At 41.2% G+C, this 12823-nt stretch overlaps 2 protein-coding genes across 3 annotated transcripts in view; one reads left to right on the forward strand and one right to left on the reverse strand.

The window, feature by feature from the left end:
• Nucleotides 1-1394: 1394 nt before the first annotated feature.
• On the forward strand, nucleotides 1395-4012 carry LOC106813099 (ras-related protein Rab-5C-like). Of its 2 annotated transcripts, none has more exons than XM_014817152.1 (2): nucleotides 1395-1501; nucleotides 1926-4012. In XM_014817152.1, the coding sequence occupies exon 2, from the start codon at nucleotides 2029-2031 to the stop codon at nucleotides 2686-2688; it is 660 nt and encodes a 219-aa protein (XP_014672638.1). In that variant the 5' UTR covers nucleotides 1395-1501; nucleotides 1926-2028; the 3' UTR covers nucleotides 2689-4012. The 2 variants fall into 2 exon arrangements, with proteins under 2 accessions (XP_014672638.1, XP_014672639.1); XM_014817153.1 differs by having other exon boundaries at nucleotides 1484-1569.
• Nucleotides 4013-5818: 1806 nt separating this feature from the next.
• The window catches only part of LOC106813098 (rRNA 2'-O-methyltransferase fibrillarin-like), a gene marked incomplete at its 3' end in the record, with an annotated part of 9259 nt that continues 2254 nt past the window's right edge, over nucleotides 5819-12823 (reverse strand). Inside the window, 6 exon segments of the mRNA XM_014817151.1 lie at nucleotides 5819-5931; nucleotides 7165-7297; nucleotides 8552-8725; nucleotides 8872-8975; nucleotides 9807-9878; nucleotides 10240-10422. Of these exon segments, the coding sequence (XP_014672637.1) occupies nucleotides 5819-5931; nucleotides 7165-7297; nucleotides 8552-8725; nucleotides 8872-8975; nucleotides 9807-9878; nucleotides 10240-10422 (779 nt within the window).

Here is a 12823-nt window from a genome sequence, read left to right on the forward strand (position 1 = left end):
GATTCAATTAATTAATTAATAAAGTTTTCAGGATAGGTCAGAAATGGGGTAACTTAGAATTGATTACATTTTGGTGGTGATCCGGATTCAATTAATTAATTAATAAAGTTTTCAGGATAGGTCAGAAATGGGGTAACTTAGAATTGATTACATTTTGGTGGTGATCCGGATTCAATTAATTAATTAATAAAGTTTTCAGGATAGGTCAGAAATGGGGTAACTTAGAATTGATTACATTTTGGTGGTGATCCGGATTCAATTAATTAATTAATAAAGTTTTCAGGATAGGTCAGAAATGGGGTAACTTAGAATTGATTACATTTTGGTGGTGATCCGGATTCAATTAATTAATTAATAAAGTTTTCAGGATAGGTCAGAAATGGGGTAACTTAGAATTGATTACATTTTGGTGGTGATCTGGATCGAATTAATTATTTAATTAATTAATTAATTAAATTTTTCACAGTGACAGAATTGAGCTGCCTTGGCGGAGGTCTGCGCTCTCCGAGTGCTCTAGTTGTTATTATTAACCTTTGATAATATCACGAACATGTGTATAATTTGTATGGCACATTGACGGTATACATAGATATGTTTCGTGATAATTCCTGCATGCACAACACATGCATGCACGTACACCATGATCTTTTGTATACTAGAGTAGATATACATTAATGAAACATTAATACATAATTATAAAAATTAATACATAATTACATTAATAAAATATTGAGACATGCTGTTGGCTGTTCCATTGTTATATAGCGAAGAGTAAAAAAGGAAAGTGCTATTACGTTTTCGTATCTAGTTATTAATAATGCCAACTTTGTTAGTTTATGAGAGTAAATATCATTAATATTTGAGATAATTTAATATATATATATATATATTACTTTATAAATCACTTTTTTGTTACAAGCTAAATTTTATATATGAAGTTTTCTGAGTATAATAGTTTTCTGAGTAATATTTTTTCCGCATTCCATATTGTATTGTGTTACTTAGGGATTATAGGGTTTTAACAGTTTTTTACTTTATGTAAAAGACTGTAGTCAGTAATTGTATTTGAATTATATACAATAAATATTTCATAATAATTAATATGTTGGCAAATGTCTTTTACAGTAAAATGATTTAGTGAAAAATCCACCTTTTTGTGGAGGCAATGCACGTCACTTCATGATATACTGAAGATATCTAAAAGTAACAATGCCGAGTCAACTGAATATTCTTTCAATAACGTGAAAGGAAGGAAGGGCCGCCGTTGAATGCAGCTCGAAGTTATTTTGGGAATGTCGAAATGACTCAGCGCTAAACAGAACGTGCAACTGCATTCGTCACGCGACTGGATCAATAACTAACTATGCACTTTGAACTTGCACAACGCTACACAGGGTGGCAGCACCTCCCTATAATACAGTCAGCCATTTTGTATATCAGGGAGAGGGTGGAACGCGATTGTACGACATTTACGTTTCAGGATACCTTATTCAACATCGACGTAGGTTAAATTGCAAATTATATACCTCTACTTGGTTGCGATTCATACTCATTGCCATTAACATATAGGTAACTTCAAGAACACCCTGCGCTGCTGATCGCAACTAATTATTACATTAGGTTGCAAGGAAAAATGGCATTGGCTTGGCAAACATGCGCAAGAATGATGACATCATCGATACAAAATAAGAACGGGCACTCGCCCATTATCGCTATTTGTTGACAAGTGTACTTCCAGCTTCAGTATATATCAATGGAAGAAACAATCTCAACATCGTTTAACTTGTTTTTTTGGGAAGTTGGGAAGGGGTTTTTAGGGAGTTGGTGACACTTAACTTGCACAAAGCTAGTTTCTGTTTAAGTTCTAGAGTAGTATTTCGCAAGTCTGTATAATCTTAATTAAACAGTACCGCATCGTTTTACAGAAAAACTACTTCGGACAGAAAAACCTCCCCAACGACATCCACCTTCTACTACCACCACAAGTCGGCTAACCGCACACTGCACACCGCAAGTCGGGTAACGGTCATGGCTGGTAGAGGGACGGCACAGCGACCGAATGGCGCCGGAGCGGCGGGCAAGATCTGTCAGTTCAAATTGGTGCTGCTAGGCGAGAGCGCCGTGGGAAAGTCGAGTCTGGTCCTGCGATTCGTCAAGGGTCAGTTCCACGAGTACCAGGAGAGCACGATAGGCGCCGCGTTCCTCACTCAGACTGTCTGTCTCGACGACCTCACGGTCAAGTTCGAGATATGGGACACCGCGGGGCAGGAGCGATACCACAGCCTCGCGCCGATGTACTACCGAGGCGCGCAGGCCGCCATCGTCGTCTACGACATCACCACCCAGGACACGTTTAGCAGGGCGAAGACTTGGGTCAAGGAGCTGCAAAGGCAGGCCAGCCCGAACATCGTCATCGCGCTCGCGGGAAACAAGGCGGACCTCGCGAACGGCCGGATGGTGGAGTTTGACGAGGCACAGGCGTACTCGGAGGAGAACGGACTGTTGTTCATGGAGACGTCGGCCAAGACAGCAATGAACGTCAACGACATATTTCTCGCGATAGCGAAGAAGCTTCCTAAGAACGATCAGGCGGGCGGCGGCGCGGTGGGGCAGGGCGGCAGCGGCAGCCGGCGGCTGGATGAGGGCGGCGCAGGGTCACAGGGTTCGACGGGAAAGTGCTGCAAGTGATGCAGGCGGCGGGCACCCGCGCGCCGCACGACCAATCTTTCACTTACACTCGTTTGCTACGACACGTGATGACGACAAGAGGGAGAGAGAGAGAGAGAGAGCCGCGCCCTCCCCCGTCTTGGATGCTGCCCCCGCGCGCGTGCGATTGCGCGCCGGGCAGGATCCCCGATATCGCAACGATCCGAACATCGCCGGGCCCTCACCGAAAGTAGAGACCCGGTTGCAATTGATCCCACAATCATAAAAACTGCAGACTCGGGCTTGTTGCCCCCCCCCACAGTCACGTCGCGACGTTGCAAAATGAGCTATGAGGTGAACCGTAGGGGGAGGGGGGGAGGCAAGCACATGCGCTTGTTGCGTCACGTCCCCGTATCTTGCAGCGACATAGCGAAACTAAAAGACCGACGCGATAGGAACCGAGCGGTTACCGTTGCGTCGATACAAAATTTACCGCTTCAAACGCAAGCATCAAAATGTGAAATGAGCAACTTCGGGCAAGGGTACATGAAGAGTTTGGCAGCATACTGCAGGGAGGATGAGATCGCTCAATTTCACCAACTTGTGTAAGACAACATATATGTAATGTACAGGTACGAATAGGTATTGAGCCATCTTACTACTAGTTTAAATCTTGTTTTCAGACGCGGTAGTACGAACCGGAAGGTGTTACGCAAGGTTACACATGCATGCTTACCTCCCTTAGTTCATGACAATGGTTTTTTTCATACTAAAGTTATAATTGTATGAAATAATTTTTGCAGTTTCGAGTCTAAGAGACGTTTAGTTAAACCATGAGTTCATGTACAGATTTAGGTTGCAAATTGACCTATCACCGTATACTTCGTGAATGTATCACGTGTGTGGTCGCACATGTATACTAATGACACGTTAACGAGCTAAACATTATGAAATCAGTTAGGCATAATTATTGTATTGTTAAGAAGTGTTTTGATTTTTCATGGTGTCCATTGTAGAAGGAAAGATGTATAGAGAGAATATATTCAAGTTTACATAATATACTTGTATATCATCACATAACTGACATATGGAATTACAGAACGGTTTGAATATATGTATAGCAGTTGCCGATGCTTACTATTAAAAGGATCACTGAATGGGCCCAAAATAGTGTACAACTGCCAGATGGGATGTAACACACGGTATTTAATAAGGCTGCCTTTCTTTTGTACACATTGCTTTTCTATCTGCAGGCTTTCTGTTGGGCGGATTTTATCTTTAATTGAATTATTCATTTGACAAAAACTGTATCGAATTTCGGTGTGTATTATATAATGAATCACTAATAAATGTCTGTGCATGATAATTATACATGTTACTATTTTATCTGGCTTGAAATTTGGTACCACTTTTGACTGTGCATTATTACATTTAAATGTTTCTTAGTCAAACCACTAATGTCTGGATGTCTAATACGTGATAACACATTTCCTATTTAAAAACAAGTTGCATGATAAAGTAATGATGCCTTACTATTCCTTCATACATGTATCTGTATACTAATGTGACCAAAGTTTGCACACCTATGGCTGTACAAAACATACAACTGTGCATCAGGCCATGATAAAAATATTGTTTGTTTGCCCTCACCCGACCGACCCGCCAAAAAGGTGCCGACTCAAAAATTAATATTGATCTTTCCCATTCTTTTTTTTTACAAATTGTATCACTGTACATTATATAAATCTGTAGGCAATACATTATGTGTACCAAGCAAAACAAACATTCAACATAAAAGGTATCTCCACGCAAGCACACCCAAGCATGTAGACACCATGCTGAATTTGTAAAAAAAAGAAAAAGAAGCCTACCTACCTACCCAAACTTTTCAGCCTGGGTCGGGTGAGGGTAAACAAAGATTTTTTTAATTGTGGCCTCACTGTACAAACAATGAAAGTGTCAATGACACTGTAGCTCACCACAAAAAAGGACACAAATGAGTGAGTGAGAAGAAGTCAGTTTTAATTGAGCAACCATCGCCGTACATGATAGAAACGAAGAGTATATATGGGAGAACTCCCATTATATACTCTTGATAATTATGTGTAATTTTTTATGTGAAAATAAATGTTTGAGATGTGAAAGTCTGAGATGTGGGCGAGTGATGGCGTTACACCTAAATGATCGCCATTTAACGTTTTTATAATATTCAGATTTAGGCACTGCCTAAAAGCGGAGCTCCCGGTGTGTGACGTGTAAGATTGAGATGATACGCTTATTCCACGTAGCTGCTACATACCACGTGACAATGGTGTTTCCCTGCATATAACACAACTTTTGTCAAAGGTTAATTGGTTGCATGAAAGTGTACTTCGTATGAGTTTTTCTAGGCGGTAGCACACGGTTGCCATCTGTATATCGCAATAATAATTTATAAACCAAAATGATCCAAATTTGTGACGGTAGATGGCGCTATACCCGCTTTGATGTTTCTTAGCGATGGCGTTCGAAATAAATAGGTTATGCTGCGTTCCGACATGTTTTGTAAAACTTTACTCTAATATAGACGTTTTACCGGCAGGGTGGAGAGGAAATACCAATTTTGCATTAAAGATATTGTCAATGAAATCTTGTAAAACGAACCAGACGAGTGTGACACCACAGACTGTTATCTGCGTGTCTATAACATAATATGCTATATAATTGCCAAAACCTACCTAATTTGAATAAAAAAAAATTTAAATATAAAAACACCTGGCCCTCTCATTCATTCACATACCAAAAATGAGCAAAATCCGTTGAACCTGAACTGACTAATGGCAATTCCGATTTTTGCCAAAAAAATTGCCGTGGCTCGAAAGTACGTAGACTGGTGTGCTCCAAAATAGGACGTTCAATATGGGAGCATAGCAGTAACAACTATACCAAATTTCAAACATGTGGGTCAAACGGTTTCTGAGTTATCGTTGACCGTAGCCAAATGTTGACGGAAGGACGGACGGACGGACGGATGGACGTACGACGGACGACGACCCATGGCAATAGCTCAGCTTGACGATGTCAAGGTGAGCTAAAAATCAAGAACAGCCAACCAATCTAGAAAACTTTACATCATATGGGACTACGAAAAGCAGCATTTCTTGACATAATAAAAGAAAAATGCCATACAAACCTTGATTGATATGACAAAGTGGCCTCCGTTCTTCAAGAAGTTGTGTGCATTAATTGCTACGATACGAGCCTGGTCGGGCTGTGCAACGTCTGCAAACACTGTGTCAACCATGCCTGCAATCACCAAACAACAGCAAGAATAAATTACTCCTAGTTTACAATAAGTGAAGTCAGTCCTTTGCTTGCCGATGTTGTTACTATCTGTATGCAAATTCACCAGCATTTGAATTTCAGTTTCATTTAGCATTTGCATTCTCTTCACTATTCTTACCTAATGCTGTATTGACACAGTTAACGTCTAGTGACCCATACTACAACTACCAGGAGTGAATAAAAGCAAAGGAACTGAGTGCAAGGCTAAATTAGTGGAAATCCAACGTTTGCTCTAATTGTCGACGATTCATTATGTTTAACTAATGCAACTAAACTGAGCTCAGAATCTACCTCAAACATTTCATTTTTGCAACGATCCTGCATTACTATCTATATCCAAGGATCGTGAATGTGTATGTGAAAACAAAATTATGTACGATGCTAGGGGAATGTTTGACCCTTGCACACTCCTTGGTTTTTTTTTACTCCTGCCATTATACGTACCACATTGTGGTAAATAAATGTTTACCTTTAAAAAACGTCACCAATTTATACTACGGAGAATGAACATTTACTAGAGACCTGCGCATTTCCAACCGGCCAGCTACTGACGACGGCATGAAGTCATGGTCGACACGAATCGAAAAAATTATTAAAATCCGTTGTCGCTGCGAGTTTAATCGCATCTCTAGACGTCTGCCGGGCTCGACTGGGAACCGCGGCAACCGCACAAACGACTTACCCATCACCATGCATAATTTGTGTGGGTGTAATCTCATCTGTATGACTAAATCTATAGACTTCTGTCGGGGCGGGCAAAAGACTGAGAGTGGCAGACTGCCCTGACTCAGACTGGGAGCCGTGAAAACCGCACAGATGACTCACCCATTAGCATGCGGTATTTGTGTGGGTGTAATCGCATCTATAGGACTACATCTATAGGACTACATCTATACGGCTACATCTATACGACTACATCTATAGGACTACATCTATACGACTACATCTATAGGACTACATCTATACGACTACATCTATAGGACTACATCTATAGGACTACATCTATAGGACTACATCTATACGACTACATCTATACGACTACATCTATAGGACTACATCTATACGACTACATCTATACGACTACATCTATAGGACTACATAGATCTATATAGACTTCTGCCGGGGCGGGCAATAGACTGAGAGAGCGGCAGACTGCCCTGACTGGGAGCCACGGCAACCGAACAGACGACTCACCCATGAGCATGCGGTATTTGTGTGGGTGTCGCGCGTCCTCGATGATCGGAATGATGTTCGTGCGCTTCTTGGCGACATTGATGAGATCGCGACCGGACCTGTGAGAGAACTCCACGGCGTACACGAGCCCCTCCTGTGCAAGAAAGCAGCAGATGATTGAATTTGTTTATGAACAAGCGGTAGCAGCACGATTTAGAACGAATCGGTAACGATCGCTGTCGTTCGCGAACGTAACGGAACGTTTCGTTTCGAGCTCCTCGTAAGCTTCACGGTTTTTCCTGTAATTAGCTTATTAGTAATGCAAAGTTAATGATGTTAGTAATGTTAGCGTAATGTAATTAGTTTAATTATGTATTTTTTTAAGTATTATTTTTATGAGTAGTATTATCGGTATTTATTTGGTCGAGTAAGTTCTTTTTTCATCGCCAGGGGCTAGTGTTGCAGGTGTCAATCAATTACTTTGTCAGATTAGCACAGACATGTGCACTCACATGTACTCATATGAAGTGACCACAAACCATTTGAAAAAAAACAAGTCCAGTTAACTATCGCGGCCTTTTAAAAAGGATAACACCGGATACTGTTCAACTGAAAATTCGGTTGAGTCTGATGGTAAAGCACACAACACAAGCTAAAAACAGAACTGGCTGGGGAAATATTCAGAAGGGTACAGGATATTATATAATCCATGCTGATGCAGGTCCCCTAACAAGAACAGCTGCAATTGCTAACCCAATACCTACAGGGATGGCATGAAAAGAAACCGCTATTAGTATAGCCACGCTATAGACAACACAAGGCAGTATACGTGGGTAAACTTCGCCTAGACTTACGTGAACGACGGAAATGTACTTTTTACTTTAGCTTCATAAACTCACACACTTGTTGCGGTTGACGATGCAAGTACAAGTAGGAGCATGATTGCTTGTGATTGGTATTAAGTTGGTGATGAACTCTAAGATGGTGGTCAGCTACAGAATGTTGTACGTACTTAGTGCGCTGTCAAAAACATTAGAGCATGTACTATTCTGAGAGCCACAACAGCACTCTTTTTCATAGATATTGTCACGACATGAACTGCAGTCTTCTAAGCAGAGTACCACGTAATACTACTCGCTCTTCCACATAACCTAAATATACAGAATGATACAGTCTACACAAATTAACTTTGTGTTTTTGTTTTCTAAGATGCCGGTGCACTCTGACCGAGATTGTCTATCTGTCCATTTATGGGCCCACGCGAACTTTTCTACATAGAAACGCAGATCTCCCAGCCACACATCTCTACATACACTTCTAAGATAGCGCAAACTCGATAAACTCCTAACAGCTCATGACACGCAACATCAAGGTTCCGAAAAAGACACATGGCAGTCTTGTTACCTACCGGACCAACAATGTCGGACACGTGCGATACTGTCGTTCCAGATGCCGCTCCTAGATAGAGAACCTTTGATCCGGGTGCAATATAGATTTTGTCGACGCCACCGAGAATTGCTGCGGCTAACTTGGACCTGAACGGATTCCACACTCTGTATTCAACCTTCTCGGTGCCCGTGGCCTGCAGTGAAGATTAATAACGCGTTATCTAAGCATCTGCATTAGAAAAAACGTAGTGCAAAGATTACGATATATAGCATAGATTACAACATGTGGCATGTAACAGTGATACATCTTCTAAAAAAAATTTCTTCAACACAAGCGTACAATTGGAACTTCCGTCGATATCCTCTTTTCCCCATAGACGGCATCCCCAGGGACCAAGTTTTTCGTAACAAGTGCGTCCTCTTTGCCACGTGCAATGAATACACCTGAAAAACACACACAAAGGAAAATTAGTTACTAGTTTAACAGTGACTATACTGATACAGTTTAATTACCAGTTGTTGGTTTTCACCCAAAAATAATTATATAAGTGTCAGAGAACGATTGGCAACTGTCAATATATCAGGTCAAAACTATCGTCAGGGCATGAAATTCAGATTTTTTGCACCGGCCCAGGGGCCTGCTAACAACAGATTTTTAGTGGCCCTCTCGACAATTCATCAGCCTTTACAAATTTGGTTTGATGTTTGAACTAGAATGGACCTAAAATAATAATTAGAATGAAGACAAATAAAAATGCTTATAAGCCCTTAATTAAATTTCTTTCTAAATTAATTTACCATTTTTAATTAAACAACAAAATTGAATATAGGTACAGCTGAAAATTTTGAATTACGTACCTCTGCCCTCCGTTATCCTAGACTTAATTCAGACACACTCACATTTCAATATATTCACTCTTGCATTATCGATTTCAAATTTGCAAAATGTTGATAAACTATGATACCCATCAGGTAAGACATTGATGTAGGTATTTAAGATCTCTCATTGATGACAGAGAACTAACAAAGCAGATATTCACCAACACGGCCGAAACTACTGGCTCCGAGAATCGGTGTTTTGCCGATGGCATCAGCCCTCCAAATAATTGTCTAGCATATGCTGGTGCGCCCGTGATAATTGTCTAGCATATGCTGGTGCGCCCGTGATAATTTCGCCACCCTTCTCATGTTAACGACGCATGCAGTTCGTAAACACTTGTGCTAACTAAATGACAGATAGGAGTATGAACATTGCTGTTCGATGTGACCGATTACCTTCGTGTCTATGAGGTTCAATGATAACCTGTCTACCACCAGCCATTCCACCGCGGCCGCCTCCACGACCACCTGAAAAACAATATACAACAAACATTCGCTAGAACTCAGTCACATGTAACAATATTGTTTAATGAATCAGATTGAATCCACAACTGCATTATCATTAGTAGAAGATTCATGGCAACAATGTGGCTAAGTCGCATTAACTAATAAATTCCACTGATTAAATTATTTATAAATTAAATATAAATTATTAATTTTGATTATTATATTGTCATTATTCACAAACACAAACACATGATTATATCATATCATGAGAAAACAACAGAAGCCATGAAAGACTAAACAGTTATTAGTACTGGTAACAAATATTACAAGCCAACGAACGATTGCCCTATCGCTACGCTTACAGGTCTAATTTTACACATACCTCGTCCACGTCCTCCGCCCCTTCCACGATCCCCGAAACCGCCACGCCCTCCTCCACGCCCCCCTCCACGATCCCCGAAACCTCCACGCCCACGACTTCCTCCTCTTCCACCACGGTCTCCAAACCCTCCTCGTCCTCCGCCTCGGCCACCGCCTCTCCCTCCTCCTCCTCTTGGACTAAACCCTGATAACAAAAAATACGGTATTTGTGAACGATCCTAGTAGGTAAGTGTACCGATAGACGATGTTAGTAGACGGATAGACGATGTAGGTGTTATTTATACATAATTACAATTACATTTTTGCATTAAAAGAATTTATATATACTAAGAATATAAATAAAATACTATAAAAATGTATTACTACAATAAATATATTATCCCTCAGGTTATTAGAATTAAGAATCTATTTCTACACCCTGTAATTGATTCCAATTTTCTTATTCCTTAGTCGATTGTTTCGAATTCGAAGCACAACTGGTTTCGGCGTGGTTTGGTACATTAGTGAGTAAAGTTGTTTGAACAATCTTTACTCCTTTGCCCCGTGCCTTTTCATGAACTACTGAAATTCTATGTACACCTTTGGACCATTTGAATTATTTCTAAACATTTTAAGAACCTTAGCGGTACATCAGGGTGTGACTCGAGAACGCCTCACTTAAAGCCGATACACACGAGGCATTTTCATTCGACCAACCATTGCGCGATGCTTGTGTTTCACCGTTCATCATATGCAGTGTTCAAAATTCACGTCGGCCCGCCACCGACAGTTTCGATGCCGGGCCTACAGCTTCTTGATAAAACAGGCCACTGATCCTACAGCTATTTGATCACCGAAAATTCGAAACACTGAAAAACTGTTACCTGTAGAAATCTTTTCTTGCATATTAACTTGCAGGGGTATTTATTTGAAAACTAATCCGTGATAAACCGTGACATACATGTAAACAATGCGTTCGCCCACTGCATATTCGCGCAGCCTGATTGTAAATGAAAGAGCTATAGCCTGGAACCCTGTTCCAAGCTGCGCACCACAGTGTAGTAAACTAAAGGGCAAGTTGCCAGTCGAGTGCGGAATTAGCTGCGAGTAATATGAAATCGTTTCTCATTAGTGACCGTGGGTCTGGTCTGAGCAAGTGTCTCAGATTTCGACCAATCGACATGACTGTATGATCGACACATGGTTAGACTGGTGTACGTATAACGGCTCCACTCGCAATTTTATGATACGGTACTACGTTGCTAGCCTACCGATGTGTACCAGACTACCAGTCTGTCTCTCTGCTGTCAAAGTGGAGAGTCGTAGTCACCAAGGAGCTACATATAACAACTATGTGGCGTTTCCTTAATTGTGAGCCCCCGGCAAAGAAGCATAAACAGTCATCCGACGAGAGGAAGGAAAAACAGAAGGGTTATGAGAAAAATAGATGACATGGTCAATCAGCTGACATGAGCATGATGATGAATCAGCAGATGATTGTGAAATGGACATTGATAATGACTAATAAACACAAGGAAGAACATGATATGCTGTTTTATTACTGTAATTTGCTCCAAAATTGGCAGGCCTGCAGCTTTTAGGAGCTATAGGCCCTGCAGGCCTACAGCTTTTAGGAGCTATAGGCCCTGCAGGCCTACAGCTTTTTCTGCTCAGTGGCAAACACTGATCATATGTTATTCGGTTGGTAACTTTTGGCATTTCCACTGAGTGACAGTTATATAGAGCAACTACCTCTAGAGAAAGGCCAGCTGCCCACAGAGGCCACTTTGCCAGTTTCCCCCTGAGTGCCCAGTGCAGGGCTACCGCTGGCGTTTGCCACCTTCGCAAAATGCGATAAATAAATAATAGTGATGATTTTACTACACCAAGTGGCAAATGGTTTAATTAACTGCTCACAAAATTACGTTTGAATAATGAAATCATCAAATTGTAGTGCTGTGACTGCATGTGTCGTAAAATGTTTTCGTACACCTCTTTTCCCATACCCATCACCTGTTTATGCCTTGCTTAGCACATACGATAAAGTGAACAGTAGCTTATAGTTTTTCATTCCTGATTAAAAAATAATGTTGGCAGCTCAAGTCTTGGCTCAAACTCTAAAACATTCAGAGAGAGATCCCTGTGTACACAGGTTTGACTGTGGATGGATTATAGATACTGACTAGTCGGTGATCACTAGGCCTTTTCCATCCCATTTAGATGAAAACAGGCTCCTTTACTGCTATTACTCACATAGGCTAATATTTTTGACGAGCCACACGATATGATTATGTATAAAGATATATATAAATATATGCTTGTGTCGATTAACGTACTGACGATTTTAGGTTGCACTCAAAATTATTGAAACAGACAGCGACTGCAATACAACTACAAGTACAAGTGCGCCGAGAGAGGTCGCAAATATTGAACGTTTGATATTGAGCCATCGGTCGCTGTTCGCTTCACCACGCTGTCGTCACCCCGATGTCGTCACCACGCTGTCGTCACCCCGATGTCGTCATCACCACGCTGTCGTCACCCCGATGTCGTCATCACCACGCTGTCGTCACCCCGATGTCGTCATCACCACGCTGTCGTCACCC

The sequence above is a fragment of the Priapulus caudatus genome, unplaced genomic scaffold (genome assembly GCF_000485595.1).
Source record: "Priapulus caudatus unplaced genomic scaffold, Priapulus_caudatus-5.0.1 Scaffold725, whole genome shotgun sequence".
NCBI classification, from domain to species: Eukaryota; Metazoa; Priapulida; class Priapulimorpha; order Priapulimorphida; family Priapulidae; genus Priapulus; species Priapulus caudatus.